The following is a 16701-nucleotide window of genomic DNA, read 5'->3' on the forward strand; positions in this document are numbered from 1 at the left end:
AAAAAAAGTACATGACAGTTTAGAGAGAATTTGACTAAATGTTACATATTTTTAACATACCTGTATAGAGTTTTTGGAACAAGCACCTGGATCTCTCAGAACATGACCAGGCCTGGGGGTTACGCCTCGACCAAGGGACGTTTTTATTTCAGAAATGTCCCCTTCCGCATCCACAAAAGTATCCTTGTGATTTTTTTTTCCCTCCCACCAAAATAAGGCGCAGGATTTGTCTCTGACGCTGTGTCTCCTTATTTGGACGGCAAGCTGTGTAACATATTTCTACCCAGCGTGAAGCTTCTTGGCAGACTCTTGAGGCCACGTTTTGGTGGCTTCAGAGTTATCTTTGGATCTGTCAAAAGTGCTAATGGGCTTTCTGGCCTTCTTTAAGCTCCTCATTTCTATTTTCTTTTTACTTCCATCCTCTCCTAAAAGAAAAATTCATGTAATTCATCAGCAGTTAAGCATTTTACTGAAATGCTCAGCTGAGGGCCTTGTATTTTTATTTGCGAGAATAGCTCTGCCATGTCACTGTCTTCAGAACAAACCCACCCTGACATCATTAGCTCAGCACTCCTCGGTCCACTAGGCAAGAAAGAGATGTGCTTGTTGACTAATTCAGACTGCTTTTCTTGTTTGTTTTGTTTTGCTTTACAAGTTTGTTGAAGAGGCCAGTTGGTGTGGTCGATAGAGCAAGAGTTTTGGATTCAGGAGACCCGGTTTTGAAACTTGGCCCTTTCTAGCTGGCCGACCTTCGGAAGGCCTAAACTTCCTGAGCCTCAGTTTCCCTGTATAGAAAGTCGAGGTGGCAGTGCCTTTTTCAGGGTTCTTGAGAAGATTAGAGAGAACAGAGGTAAAGTGCCTTGTTGTCAAGCGCATAAGGGTTATTCGATACATGGGGTAATAATTTTTTAATAGATGCTTTTCTCTTTCTTTAAGAAGTATACTTTGATCCTTCTTTGTTACTATGCTGTGCTTTCTTTTTTTGAACATAACTTTACTATTTAGGGTGGTATACAAGAAGAGTGTAGGTTTAGAGACAAACCCACCCAAGACTGGATAATGCCTTCTCTACTTACTATCTAACCTTGGTCGAATTATTTCACTTTCTCTGTGCCTCTGTTTTCTTATTTGTATATAGAGATGATAATACCTGTTTAAGGAGTGGTTTCAAGATTAAGTAAAATAATATATGTAAAGGCTTGTATATTGTAGATGTTTAAAAGTACTTGAGTGGGACAATGTAATGTAAGGGAACGTATATGGGCTATGGGGTTGGATCTGAATGCAGATTCTGACTGTACCAGTTACGGGGTCTCTCCCAGACTTATTTTATGTATGTATTGGAAAGATTAATACTCAGTGGATTTTTATGAAGATCGCATAAGGTTTTACATACATGGTACTGGTACAGTGCCTGGTACTTCGTAGTCAGCGTATGGAGCTATTAATTCACTCTTTATTTATAAAGGTCGATGGTTAAACTGGTATTCCAATCAAGCAGTAATAAATTGTAAGATAAATGCCCATTCATATTCCCAATCCACAATATTGTCGAAAAGCACTTAATGCTATTTTGCATGTAAAATCCACCTGGTTTACTTGAATTTATAGGTTATAGATCTTTCATAATTATAAATTGCAACCCCTGGCAATAGCGTTCTTTCCTTCCCCATCCCCTTCATTTTCAGAGGATTATATTGTGTGGCATTGAAAAGCTGTAACATTGAAGAAATTAGCATATTCATGTGTATTATTAAAGTCAGGTGGGTATGAAAGGGTTGCGGAAATGAAACACATTTCTTTTTTTTTTTTTCTGAAATCTGTAAAGTACCAATCTATAGTACTAATTAAAGGAATGAAGCGCAGTCTACAGACAAAAGCTAGTTAAAACACTGCTTTGTCACAACTTGCTGCTGCTTGTCTTTGATTTTTTTCTTCCTTTTGAGCGAAATACCTGGAAATTGTAAATCTTCGAAGTTGCATTAATTCCAGCCAAGTCATTTCAAAGATTGTAAACTATGGAGGAAGGGGGCACCGGCAGTGATGACCGGAGAGGAGCACAGGGACCTTCGTGGTCGGGATCCGTTAGGCAGGAACAGACTCTGAGCTGGAAGTGCTTTGCTCCTTGAGTGCTTGCTTCTGCTTAGACGTATGGCACAGTGCATTGGGAAAGTTCTAGGGTCTGGGGTCCGAAGATCTGAGCTGCAGTCCTGTCTTCATTGCTTATTAGACTTTTCGATCTTGGCGTATCTCTCCGAGCCTTGGTGACCTCATTCGTAAGGCTGCAGACTTAACCGTCCCGCATATGGTTAGGAACTCCTACAAAAAAGCAGCGCAGCCTTGTGTGTGACCTCGTGTTGCAAACCGCGGTCACCACACAGAGATGTCAGTGCTCAGACTGCTTCGTCTCTCTAAGGTCTCTTCCAATTTTGCATTTCATGATTTTATACATGAATGGGGTTTGGTCTCCCAGGTAGGAAGATGAGGAAAGCAGCAGAGGAGAGTATCCGTTCTGATTATCTTGTTTCTCATGCTTTTATTAGATACTGCTTGTAATAAGAACCAACAAAATCAGCCACAAATCTCTCCTCCTCCTTTCTCCTAGAGAAATCTGACAGAATATTTCGTGGCCGTGGATGTAAACAACATGTTACATCTGTACGCCAGTATGCTCCACGAACGCCGGATTCTCATCATCTGCAGCAAACTCAGCACTGTGAGTAGAGTCTTGAGACGGGCTTTTTCATTATGTTATTTTACTTGAAAGCTATATTGGGAAGATTTAAAGAAAATTTTAGAAAAAGAAATCAGCCGCAGTCCCCTCAGATAGTGTCATGTCGTTTTCAGTAACTGTTCATGTTCCTTTACAGTGCCAATGCATATTCCGTTTATTCCTGTAGTTTTATAATCAATTACAGATAGTTCTCAATTTGATCGTGTTACGAACACTTTGCGTATTTCCACATAAGCCTCCATCATTGTCATTTTTTACATGTCTTTATTATGTTTCATTATACGGACGCATCATCATTTACTAAGTCTTTCTTCTCTTGACGGCCGTTTTGATTGTTCATAGTTGAACATATTTTGACTGCTTTTGACCAATACAGGTCATATCCTAAGGAGTAGGACCACCAGGTCAAAGGACTTGATAAGCAGTATGACTTATGAGCTGACAGATTGCTTCCCAGACAGGCTGTGCTTGCTTATCGTGACTGTTCCCAGCTGTATATGAGTGTACCATTTTCACTGCAGATTGGCCAGAGTTGTCTGTGTGTGTGTGTGTACGTGCACGCACGCATGCACACATCTACATATGTGTTTTAATTTTGCTGAAAAATAGGCACAAAATGGAATTGCAGGTTTGCTTTATTTATAATTTCTTTGGTTAGTGGTAACTGACCTCTAACCATAGATTTACTTCCTGTTTGTGTTTTGTTCATGTCTTTCTCCATTTATCTTATAACGCTTTTGATTTTTTAAAAATAAATTGGAACGAGATTTTTTTATTGTAATAATTTTTGCTATATATCTAATATAAACATTTTTACATTCTTTTTACTTTAGTTTTTTTAACTTGGTAAATATAGGAGTTTATATTTTTCCCAATATTCTACTATGAAAACTCAAACACGGAAAGTTGAAATCATTTTAGAGTGATGTTTTATCAAACATCTCAAGGAATAGATAATTTCAATTAGACAAACTCCAGAAAAAAAAAGAGAATACACTCTAAGTTCTCTTGTGACAGACACTTGACATTCAACCACATAAGGAGACATTACAAGAAAATTTATCAGCCAATCTCACTCATTAACATAGCTATAAAAGTCTTAAAATAGTAACAAATGTATAAAAATATAATTCATAATAATTAAGTTGGGCTCATCCTAGAAATATTAACAATATTAGAAAATCTAATAATATAACTTACCACATTAACATATTTAAAGGAAAAGGTCATATGATCACCAATAGAGAAAAAACATGACCACATTCATAAATAGGAAGACTCGATATATTGAAGACATCATTTTACTCCAAAGTAACATATAGATTGCAGATAATTCCATTCAAAATCCCAATAGGATTTAATATTGTTCTTGGCAAACTTATTCTATAATTAATACAGAAAAGCCAAGCATAGAGCCAATACATACTTGAAGAAAAAGAATGGGTTACCAGATATCAAATTTTTTTGTAGAGCTGTAGTAATTAAGACACTAGAAATGGCACGGGGATACGCGAATAGACTGAAGGAACAGAATAGGGTTTGTAGAAACAGACCACATGTGCACGAGGTCTTTGTATATACAACAGAGATGATGTTATAAAATTTGGGAAAACGGATGGGTTTTTCAATAATTGATTTCCACATGAGGAAGAAAAGGAAGATAATTTCTATCTGACATATGCAAAACTGAATTCCAAATGGACTAAGGACTTAAATGTGAAAGGCAAAACTTAAAAGACAAACTAGGCGGATAATCTCTTTGATCTTGGAGTAGAAAAGGATTTAATTAATCCACAATATATGTTGTATAAGGGAAAAGATTGAAATTGTGAACTTTTCTTCATTAAAAGATAATATCCAGAGAATGAAAAGACAAGTCACAAGCTGAGATGAGATATTTGCCATATATACAAGTGACAGAGGATGAATATCTGAAATATGTAAAGAACTACTACAGTTCAAAAACAGAAGAGAAATCTATCATTGGCAAAAAGCATGAATAGGAGAAACACAAATAGCTAACGAATATGTGGAAAGATGCTCAATCTCAGTAGCAATCACAGAAAAGCAAATTAAAACTATAGAGATTAAAACACTAGGTTTGCAAAAATTAGATGTCCGATAAAGCCAAGTATTGAATTAGAGGTGTAGTGGGGAATTTTATTGTCTGCTCTTTGAAGAGCATGTGACATACACTATTTGCATATGCCCAGCACTCGGCAGTTCCACCTGCGGGCAGAGGGGATGTGTGTGTGTGCATATACCGACACACAGTTCTTGGTCCTGTAGAGTGGGATACATGTACAGGCAAGTATAGCACCATTTGCTTTTGTGTTTTAAACCTGGCAAGAGCACCCATGACCATCAACAAGGAACCGATAAATTGTATAGTTACACGGTGGAATCCTGTATTAGCGAGGGTCAGCTACACTATCCAGCTACAGAAGAACGTACAGTATGATTTCACTCATATAAAGTTCAAGTAAGAAAAACTAAGTGGCATATTTAGGGACACATACAGACTACAAGGGAAACAAACAGAAATGATTAACACAAAATTTAGGCAATAGTTTCCTCGAAGGGAGTGAAAGAGTACAGCTGGGAAGGGGCATAAGGGGACATCAAAAGTATTGTTTTCTGTCTTGAGCTAGGTTACGGATCAGAAAACTTCTGTAAAAGGTCTAATAATAAATATGGCTCCATAGCCCATATGGCCTTCACTACACCTATTGGACTCCGACTTTGTAGGTTATAATCAGTAAACTAGTGTATGTGGCTATGTTCCAACAAAGTGTAATTTACAAAAATAGGAGTCAGGCCAGACTTGGCATTCGAGTTATAGTCTGTCAACCGCTGAGTTAGGTGCTGAATTTGAGAGTCTTGAGGGGCTTTTTTTCCCTCTGTAAAAGTTGCTTATGATATACATACTTGTATATTTCAGAATTTTTGAAAAGTTAAAGGTACCAAGTCCTTTTATTATGAAATTTTACAGTACAGAGTTAAAGACAATGTAAGTCCTGTACGAAGGTTAAGAATCAAAATTACGCAAGATTTTGCAGTGGCAATTTTAGAAACCAGAAGATGGTCGAGCAGTGTCTTGAACTTCTAAAGGAAAACAATTTCTAACCTGAAATCCTATCCTTATCTACTGCAAGTGCTCAGAGAGTGGCAGCACACCCCACACCTGTCAGCCTCTCGGGTCTCTGCCTTTCCACTCCCCCTTCTCCGTTGTAGGGGAACCATCTGTCCTCTCTAGGGCCAGCCGCTCTACTGTCCACCTGACTTCATTCAACATGTGTTTTTCGTGGCACCGTTGTGGGTGCTGGGAAACCACGGTGAACAAAATAGGCAAGCTTGTCCTCATTAAACTCACATTCTAGTAGGAAAGACCTTGAATAAGCAAGGGGAGTTGAATATATGGTATTTAGAGGAATATTACGGTGGCCTGATGATAAACACTAAGGAGCAAACCAGAGAAGGAGAGTGGACAGGCAGCAGCAGGCGGCAGGGCTTGCACTGCTGGACAGACGGCCGGCCAACGGATGCCTTGTTGAGAAGGTGCCCCTTCAGCTTCCTTCTTGCTACCTTAAGGAAAGTCTTCAAGCACCAAGCTCTCCTCTCCTGCATCAATGTCTTCCTTCTCTACTGGTGCCTTCTCACGAGCTTACTAACATTAGGTGAAATATCCCACAAACTTACAAACAAAGTGAAAGTTCCTTGACCCACCTCTCCTTTATGCCATTTCTCTTTTCCCTTTTAGAATGCAATTTCTTGAATTATTTTCGATTACTGTTTTCTCTCCCATTCTCCTCTCCGTCCTCTGTGGATTTAGCCCCACCTCTCCACTGTAACCACTTTCGTTGGGTCACCGATGACCTCGGGTCAAATAAAATTAAAGTGAGTTAATACTTGCAAAGCTCTTAAAACAGAGTCTGGCATGTAGTGTATGTATATGTTTATAGTAATACCTTCTATAACCGGAAGTCAAATATTAATGTTTACAATTTAAAAACAAATACTTAGAGTAATCATGAGATGAACTGCCGTTTTTCAGTATAAGCCCGATAGTACTTTTTGTTTTGTTTTTAAGGCTATAAACACGTATTACTTTGACTTAAAAAACAAAAACTTTTTTTTGACAAATAGTTGATTCTTAACTGAGTTTTGAACTTTACTGACCGATGGTAGAAATGTCTTTAGGGAGAGGGGATCCCCTTATACCTCACTTGCAATCAGCAGCAGTCCTGATCGGTTATGTGCATTTTCCACGGGGGCAGAGTACCTGAGCAGACATCAGTTTTATCCAATACTTCAGACCTCACCAATCTCAGAATTTTTTTAAAAATTTGTCTAATTGTTGCCTTCTGTTTCCTCAATAGTGGCTTTTTTATTACCTTTTTGATGAGAGGCGGAATGCAAAGTCTCTTTAAGCCTGAAGTTTCTGATGACCCTCTCTTGACAAATCGAGATGTGGCCTGCCATATCATGACAAACAATGTTTTCCTCAGTTTTGTTTGATAAGATGTAGGTTTAAATGCTCCTCAGATCCATTAAGCATCTGAAGGATAAAAGCTGTCGAACACTTTAGAGTGCTGTCTTCTATAAAAACGACTGCATCAGTAGAGACAAACCCAGCAATATTTAGTTCAGAGAGGTGATATTCATTTCAGGCTTTCTTGGTCAATAATATTGTGATAATTCTGTATAAGAAAAATGTAAGTTTCTATTTTCTTTGCTCAGTTAATGTATATTGATTGTTTTCCTTTATAAGTGATAAATAGGGAAGGCTTAACTACATCTTGTTCTCTAATGTAAATACTTCAGTGTGATTTCTTCTAGCACAAAGGCCTCATTTTTCTTCCAGATTTTCATATCCGGCATTTAATATGTATTGTTCTTTGGTAACTCTTGTGAGTTACATGTAGGTCTAAAATAAGACCTTTATAGAGAGGATATCATCTACTTCCAACAGCAGTCCTAAGAAGTCGATATTATTCCCATTTTACAGAATAGGCTATCAGAGAGATGGGGTAACTTGCCCAGGGTCGCATCCTAGATGAGAGAGAGGGATGTGCAAAGAGGTCATCGTGAGCCAGTGTCAAGAGAAGGGAGGCTTTGGCTTCACACAATGGAGAAATGTCCAGGCATTACACATGCAAAGGAATCTTAGCCCCTTCAAAGTGCTTATCTTGGGGAGAGGTTATGTTTATTGGGTGCCACCTCTCAAACTATTGTCAGAATCCTAGTGTGGGAGTGGTCACAGGTGCCAGAGGCACATTGTTAAGAATATTCATCCCACCAAGGGAATTTGAGAATTCTCATAAAGAGCCCAAAAGATAGTCTGAGCCAAATCTCGGATAAGGCTGCTGGTGTAGCTAATAAATTGGCTTGTGTGAAAGTAAGTTCTGATTGTATATTAATTAGAGGAGCGTCACATGTAACTTGTAAATAGCGCTCAGACTACCAAAGAGCTATGGTGATAGCACCCACAGACTGTGTAGAACACCCTCATTTAAATTCAAGCTCTGTGTTTTATGTGGGAGGCCCCCAGTCCTCCCCCATACCCTTTTAAAATTCTTCAAAATTAAGCTTTTTGAGCCACCTACTCTGTGCCAGGCATGGTGCTAATCATATATTTTTTTTTATCAGTTCTTGCTGCAACCCTAGGTGCTGGTTGGTTTTATTTTCCTTTTGCAGATTAGAGTATCGGCACTTGGAAAGTCAAGTGCCTTTTCTGAGGTGACCAGCAGAGATGGACCGAAACCCACTTAACCCCCCTGGGCTCCAAGCTAACCCCTTCTCTCTACCCCATACTGTCCCCTCGGCAGCCCCGCCTTCCTCACACGTTCCCTTTGACGCTCGACTCCAGAGAAACATTCCTGGTGTGATTCTGTGGACCCTGGACTGAAATCACAGAAAGACCGTTCGCCCGGCCCTCGCCTATGAGCGCGCGCCTACGCTTTCTGTTTCAGGTAGAGCGAGCGCTTTCACCGTGCGTGGCACCTGGGCAACCGTGTGAATCTCTAGCCGACGCACTCCCTTAGCCAGAACCCGTTTCCGCGAGCCCGGGCCATCTCCCAGCCCCTGTGTGCCTTGGTCCTCCTTGCCCCTTCTGTGATGTAGGGACACCGCAAGAAGTCCTGAACACTAAGACTCTCCAGCAAATAATGACAAAGGCATATTTACTTTCTAAAGGAACGTACATTTGTGGTTTTCAGTGGAAGCTTTTGAAAGCAAATTCTTAGGATGGAAGTACGGTTCAGTGGAAAGACCATTACCTCATTCACTGAGGCCCCACATCTAATTATTTGTGTGGTATCCATAACTCTGAAAGAATTACTACTTTTCTGATAATGCCTCATTTAGGGAAGAAAAAATAAACTGGTATCTTTTTCCAGTCAGTTTCTTGCAAACTAAGTATTAGTCCCAGAGAATGTGGGCCTCGGCCAGCCCCGGACACTGGTGGCCTGGAGAGTGGTGGGCAGTACTTATGTCTCCCCACTGGCACCCTTAGGTCTCGCCCTTAGGAGATGCTTCAGGGTTGGTAAGAAGGCATGGGTACCTTCCCAGCCTTGCCCAAATCCTGCCCCGCCCACTCCCGCCAACAGCTTCCACTGTCTTAGCATGACCTGGTCTTGTGACCTAAGATGGGCCAATTTGTGAATTTAGGAGTTGTTCAGATTTGGCCTCATTTTCACTTCTTTCCTGATGACCTCCACTGGGTCATGACCAGGCCAGCCTGCGTAATGGTTTAGGTACCTGAACGATGTCCGTAATGCTTTTCCTAGCTTTTCTGGACCAGAAATAACAAACCCTCTGCCTGTCTGCAGCCCTCGAAGCAGAGACGAGAGTGGCAGCTTAAGAAGCCTTGACGCACTGGGCCCGAGCCAGGGCCTCTTTGCCCGCACACTCCACTCTGCATGTTCCAGCCGTAGGAACAAACTGCATTATTTTGTTTCAAACTGTGCTCGAGGGAAGCCAAGACCTTGTAACTGGAAACTTACCAAACAGAGAATTCTGAGACTAAATTTAGTGTCCTATTTAAAAAATAAAATAAGTTGAACATTTTGTTTGTTCATCTTTTATATGTTAAAAAAGAGAGATTAACCGAGTTCACACTAACGACCTAAGAGTACTCAAAGAAGTGAGGAGAAAACTGATCCTTTTGGTGAAGAGGGAGAGCCTTAGCAAATATAATGAAGTGGCAGGAAATACAGACACTGCAGCCAGACTTCCAAATAGCGTAGCCTCTCTAATCTCCATCACATAAAATTTTACCGGGGCTCAGAGAATATTAAGAACTGTTAGACATCAATGAAAGGGACCTCCATTGTCAGGAAGTAGGAGGAATTATTGCTATGTTTTATTTATGTGGGTTTTCTCTGGTTTTTAAGTGTAAATACAATTAACTGCTTTTGAACTATGGTCTTCATTTAATTATGTGTGAGTTGGTTTACTCTTGTTCGTGTTGAACTACAACAACAATGAAAAACCCTGAGATGTTATAGAGACAGTAATGCGTAGAGTATAAACAGTTTAATTGGTGATACTTTAAAATTTGCTGTGACTTCAACCCTCATGGGCTCCCTACTGGTTCTTACCTTCCTCTCTTGCCTCTTCTCCCATGGCTTCAACAAGCATTGAGCACATTTTGGACTAGACAGAGGATTCAAAATGCTCGTGGATCCCAAATGCTAATCCATGGGTTAGTTTTGTTAGAATCATCCAGAGAACTTGTTGAAAACTCAGGTCTGTAGACACCAGCTCCAGACATTCTGGTCTAAGACAGAACCATAGAATGTCTATTTTTTAAGATTCCCCACATGATCGATGCATTCAGAAATAGTGAATAGACAAAAGTAATATTTATTCTTTGATTGTTGTTATTTTGCATGATTAGACTCATTTTCATGTTGAGACTGCGTAATGGAGGCAGTTTAAGTTTGTTTAGAAGACATGAGTAGAGAATAACACTAAAACGTTCTTTGTCCCATGCTTCTCCTTGGAAGAGCTTTGATTTTGGTATTGGCTAGTGTAATCTGTTTAAGCTTTCAGTAATGTTGGGTGCTGATGCAGTCCACCAGAGCAATTTTGGGTACATGTGTATAAATAGGCCAGAGGGGTGATGTTTCTTTGTAGCCAATACACTGAGAACATGTCAGAGAATCTTATTATTTGAATAGCATAGTCAATTTGTGAAATAAATTATATATCCCTTAGATTATAGGATGGATATCTTATTTTTTATGAACCACATTCATATGAATTCTTATCATCAAATCTCTCCAAAAGAACAATGGGTAATATTCAAGTCACTGACTTATAAATGTATTTGAAAAGCCCTAAATGGCCCCCACATTTGCAGACATTTATGTGAATTTCATTAAAGAAATTCGAGCACCTACTGCACGCAAAGTCAGCAAGAACAGGAACTCATTTCCTCTAGTGTCTATGGGCCAAAAGTGCAGTCACTTTGGCGGGCCAGGTCGTGTGATGTGAAGTATCATGCAGTCAGGGGTCGTCGGTACAGGCCTTACGAAAATTCACATTTTTTTTCTTCTGCTACAATGATAGCTATACAGTCTTCAGACAGCTCTGCAGGTGCTATCTTTTCCCAAGTAAAGGGACAGCAAAGCTGGAGGGGTGAGCACCCGCTCTCAAGTCAGGATGGTTTTGTTCCATTTCTACCTGTGTACTAGTCCTACCTGTGTTATTCCCGTCCATATGGCCTTTGGTGGCTTACCTGACCTAAGTCTTTCTGTGCTCTTCTGTAAAAATGGTGTAGGCAGTATTAATACCCACCTCGGCGTCGTTGAAAGGATTCAGTGGTCATAGACATGACAGCATATAGCCCAGTCCTGGGCACAAACCAGTCATTCAGTAAATGTTGGTTCTGAATCTCACCCCAATTTAACTTTCAGAAACAAGGAGGACAGTAGAGACCCTGGAAGAGCTGTGCAGGTTTAATTTAATAACTGGTGATATGGATGGTGAATGAATCCAGGCAACGGAATAGTCATGGCAACTCGAATGAGGCTTTCCATATCCACCCACCTCTCATTAGTCACATAGTCATTGACTAAATTGTCATTTCTTGTTCAAGTCTCCACGGTCATCACTACATAGCGCTAGAATGGCCTTAAGAAGTTGGGGTGTTCACTTGACCGAACATTACCACCTGACCAGCCCCCTGGGGAGGGGGACCAGGCTGTGCTCTTAAACAACCCTCCCCCCCTCAGGGAAGCAGTCCTTATTCTTGCCCCAGGCAGACTTAATGATTCCTTCTTCATATGCAACACACTCGAACCTCTATTACAACACCTCTTTCTAATGATTTTGTGTTGAAGTTGATTGTTTGCATTTTGATCTTTGTCTGTTTTAAATTGCTTGAGGGCATGGCACGTACACAGAGCAGGGTACTCACTAACTGTCAGATTACGCAGTCAGAGCACGGAGGCAGTTTCTTGTGAGCTAAGAGCAGACTCTGGAGCTAGACTCCCTAGGTTCATATCCAAGATCTGCCACTAGCTCTGTGACCTTGAACAAAGTACTTAACATCTAGGAACCTTGGCTTCCTCCTGTAAAATGGGGACAGTAATGATACCTACCTTATAGGACCGTTGTGAAGATTAAATGAGTTATCTGTATGTGAACTGCTTGGCAGACAGTAAATGCTGAGGTAAGTGTCATGGTGGAGGCCGTCTGATAGCTTTAACTTTCTGAGTTTACCGTCACTTTCTAAGGTCGGGTTTGCCTGACATAACTCTTAAAGAGAAGACTCTTTTTCCTCTGTGCCTTCAAATCTAGTAATTCCTATCACCTGAAGTTTCCTCAGTTTCTTCTGTGTGTGTGTGTGTGTGGGTACCTGACAGGCAGGTACTCATGACCCCATGCTTACTTCTGCTTTCTTTCATTTAAAAAATGCGATTTATTAAAGCAATTGTGTAAATGAACTAAACATGAATTATGATCTTCGAAATATTTTCAAAGAAACATAAAGAGCCACTTATAGCAGACTTGAGTTGGCAAATCAATTTCTTCTTGAGTGCCCGTTTAGACCCACTGACTTGGTCCCATGTTCAGAGCGATCCTCAGGCTGTATCTTGACTCCACATCCTGTTTCTATTGTCGGTCATAGGTAGAGAGCACGCAGGAGGGGAGGCGCCCTGCCGTCCCTGTCTTTAAATGAGTTATTATCAATCCCCGTGTAACTTGGCCTTTTTCTTTCTCATCTTTAAAAAAATAAATAAATAAATAAGTCTGTCCTCCCTCCCTCGCGGTGCTCCAGGCTCGTTTACACCAGAGTTTGCCATCCCCTCACTTCTGCCTTCGCTTTGGTAGTTCTAGTGGCTTTGATGTTTTGAAGTGTCAAATCTGGGCATGAAAGCATGTTGCCCTGGTTAATAACTTTAATTACTCTAGCTAGGAGGTAGCGTTGAAAAAGGGTGGGGAGGGGCGGGGAGAAGCGACCAAGAGAGAGGGCAGGTGATCGCCTGAGAGACCTTGATCTTGCTGTTAGTGGAAGGTACTGGCCTCGACCCCATGTTGGGGTGTTGGGTTTTTGTGTGTATTTTTCCCCTTCCCTTTCCCCAGAGGATAGTGGAGAAGCAAGAGGTAGGATGAGTTCTACTGAACTAAAAGAAAAACCGCTTGAAGAAAGACTGTCCTCCGCCCTTACAAAGAAAGACAGAAGTGTTCAATTTTGACATTTCAATGAAGAAAAGCAGGACCGTCTTTGCTCTTTTCCATCTCTACTCGCACGGCAGCCTGTCTAGACTAGCTGCAGGTCTTTCATTGCTGAGGCTTGCTGAGTTGCCTTTCCGCTAAAGCATCTTTGATGAGTTTCTTAAAAGCCAACTCTACCCTCACTAAATGTAGTAAACACAATTGGAACGTAGCTGAGCCACGTATAATTAAAGGTTTTTCTCATACTCTTAGAAGGGTTGAGTAGGTTAACTTTCAGAGTCCCCGCAAATTTTACTTAAAAATCATTGCTGATCTTACAGTGGGTTTTACAGTTGAGAATAAGTAAAAATCAAAAACAAACAAGCAAAAACCCCACAACACTGTCTGAATCATGGCACTATTGATTTCCTGATGACAACAGAGATGCTATATAATTAAATAAAAGAATCTAGTTCTCAAATTGGAAACTCTAACTTCTATAAGACATTTTCTACAACTACTCTATATGGCTTGATTCTTGATTGAAATGAGTGGACTCAAAAAAGGACCCCTCTTTAAAGGTGGCAATCAGGTCTTCTTCCTGTACTCTTTGATCAGTTCCCTGATGTTTGGGTTCAAGAAGGCCCAGTGCCTCTAACTCAGCGATGAAGCAGGCGTCAGTTTGATACTTTACCATTCTGAGTTCTGGAATGTGAAGAATGACCGCGAGCATTTGATTTTTGGCTCTGCCAGCTTTTAGAACTTGGACTCTCAATACCTTTTAAAGTGTACAGCTTCTAGGTGTGACCTCTTAAGCAACTGCGATTTGTTAAGTGTCTGGTAATCTTGCTTGCTATTCCTCATGGTGTTAAGCTGGAGGCACTGTACCATTCCCCAGACATGTACTCAGCACCTGCTCTGTGTCAAGCATGTAGTAAGAGATAAGGAGAGGAACTGAATGTGAGCTCTGTCCTCAAGAGTTCGCATCTGCAGTCTCATGTCCCTGGTCCTCTAGATCATCTACTTCTGACGTCTCACAGTGTCAGGGGCCAAGCTCAGAGGAAGGCTGCGCCCTTCGCAGTCAGGCGGTGGAGCTGGGTAGCTGAAAGAGGATGGTTCCTAGATAGCACATGAATTCTAGGTGGGCCCTTGTAGCAGCAGAGATGAGAAAGCAAGACCAGCTTGAGATGGACCGTGTGTTACTTATGCTTAGTCAGTATGGCTGAAGGCGAGCGGGGCAGAGGAGGCACATTCTTCACGTCAGAGGTTGGCATTTCCTCTAGGTCAGCAGTCCTCAGCCTTTTTGTCACCAGGGACCAGTGCTCCTATGAGAATCTAATGCCTGATGATTTGAGGTGGAGCTGAGGCGGTGATGCTAGCGCTGGGGGGCGCTACAGATGAAGTTTCGCTCGCTGGCTGGCTGGCTGCTCACCTCCTGCCGTGCGGCCCCGTTCCTAATAGGCCACGAACCGGTACAGATACTGGTACCAGCCTGGGGTTGTTGTACCTCTGCTTTACGTCACAAGTTGCCAAAGCTGAAAGGGGGCACAGGGATCATGTAGTCCAGCATCTCGTTTTCCATATTGGGGGAATTGAGACCCAGGGCAGAAAGTGGCCTGCTCAGATCAAAATGAGAAGCAGTGGAAGCTCCATGCTAGTATGCTAAAGGGCACATAAGGGAAAGCCAGACTTTTAGCTAGGTGTGCAAATTGGGGTATAAGCCTTTCCTTTGACAGCCATTACTTCATCGTCTGGAATTTCCTGTGGATTAAAGACACTAGGACACCTTAGCTAAAGGTAACTAATCCCCAGGAAATGGCAGATCCATGTTTGTTTTAAAATGATGATTTTCTGTTAATTGGTATTTTGCCCTGTATATTTATTCATCTAACAGCAAGGCAACTGCATTTCTACAGGATTTGGCCGTGCTGCCAGGGACGACATCTCCTCAGTTCGGAATCCTCAGCATAGCGTGTGGGCACCGGGTGGGCACCAGAACATTGTTTGGTTAATTTCTGCATTGCGGAAACACAGTGGCCACTGCAGTCTGATGAGTCTCAGTTCTGTCACTAGCTGTGTGGCCTTGGGCAAGGTGTCTCACCTCTGAGGCTGTTTTTTTACCTGTAAAATGTGGTGATGAGTGTGTATGTTTGTAAACACCCCCCCCCCCATAAAATAATACTTTGCAAGATTTAAACCCCCACCATGGTGCCTGGCACATATACTATTGGGATTTTTTTAAAGGAGATATTCTTACTCCTCCTAATCCTTATTAAATTACAAAGTGACCATCAGGAATCAGCTGAGGCATTGGGATCTAAGAGTGTGACAAGCTGGGCATTTTCTCTGAGAAATACCTTAAATTTTTTAAAAATGTGTCTTTGTGATTTTTTTCAATTCTGTCATTGATCACTCCTCATTCTTGTCCTACCCCCACTGCCTTCTCCTTTTCTCTCCCTTTACCTCAAAGAAAACTAATGAAGCCATATAGAAAACGCCGAGATAGAAGTGACCTTGTACACCTTTAATTGAGGACAGAATTTGCTAAAAGTACATCCAAAAACCCACCGTGGTTTACTTTACAATCTGTATCCTGGCTAGACTGGCTGTTGGGTGTATAATTTATCTAGTTTTGTCTGGAGTCTTAGACTATTCAGCTGCTTCAGGGCAAAATCTTTTGGGGTGTCATTAAATAGGATTGATAATTGGATTCTGATGAATATTCATTGTGACTAATGACTTTGGGCAAATTTTACACATACTATCTTTCTATTCTCCCACAGAGTGAGATTTTGATAGGCTCATTTTCCTCAACTTGCACTTCAATTAAATATTCACAATACTCCTTTGTTGACTACGATCCAAATTGTATACTTTCATTACTTTTAAATTTTGTGTTCTGTAAGAAATGTGCATAGGCCTTTAGGACACTTATTTTGAAAAAATGGGGTTGGTTTTAGAGTTATTTTTAAAATAAGTGGCTAATAATAATTTACAGGACATAATATGTTGTTTCTGATTAAGCATAGATCTATTTAACACTTTTTCTTGTGGTCGACTTAGCCACTATTCCTGTTTGCACCATTTAGCATTTGGTAAAAGAACCAAACAATTCCCTTTTCTGTTTGTTTTCTTAATCAAATGGGTAAATGCAGTTTACTCTCATTTCGGAGACTTGACCCTTAGAAAACTCTCCAATGGGAATGATGATCGAACACTTCGGAAGTTTGATCTTTATGAGGGGTAAGAAATTTTAAAATCTCGTCATTCACTTTGGTTGGGTTTTTTTGAGGTTGAGGAGA

The 16701-nt window shown here is 40.9% G+C and overlaps 1 protein-coding gene across 11 annotated transcripts in view; it reads left to right on the plus strand.

Annotated features, from left to right (window-relative positions):
* The window catches only part of DENND1A (DENN domain containing 1A), a 452316-nt gene that overhangs the window by 222139 nt on the left and 213476 nt on the right, over positions 1–16701 (plus strand). For 9 of the 11 annotated variants that reach the window (XM_016137432.2, XM_016137434.2, XM_036238282.1 and 6 more), the window contains one exon: positions 2606–2716. In XM_016137432.2, coding sequence (XP_015992918.2) covers positions 2606–2716 — 111 coding nt within the window. The remainder of the gene's footprint in view (positions 1–2605; positions 2717–16701) is intronic. The other 2 variants (XM_016137431.2, XM_016137435.2) reach the window with 1 other exon arrangement.

This window comes from Rousettus aegyptiacus, unplaced genomic scaffold (genome assembly GCF_014176215.1).
Source record: "Rousettus aegyptiacus isolate mRouAeg1 unplaced genomic scaffold, mRouAeg1.p scaffold_m13_p_3, whole genome shotgun sequence".
Classification (NCBI taxonomy): Eukaryota; Metazoa; Chordata; class Mammalia; order Chiroptera; family Pteropodidae; genus Rousettus; species Rousettus aegyptiacus.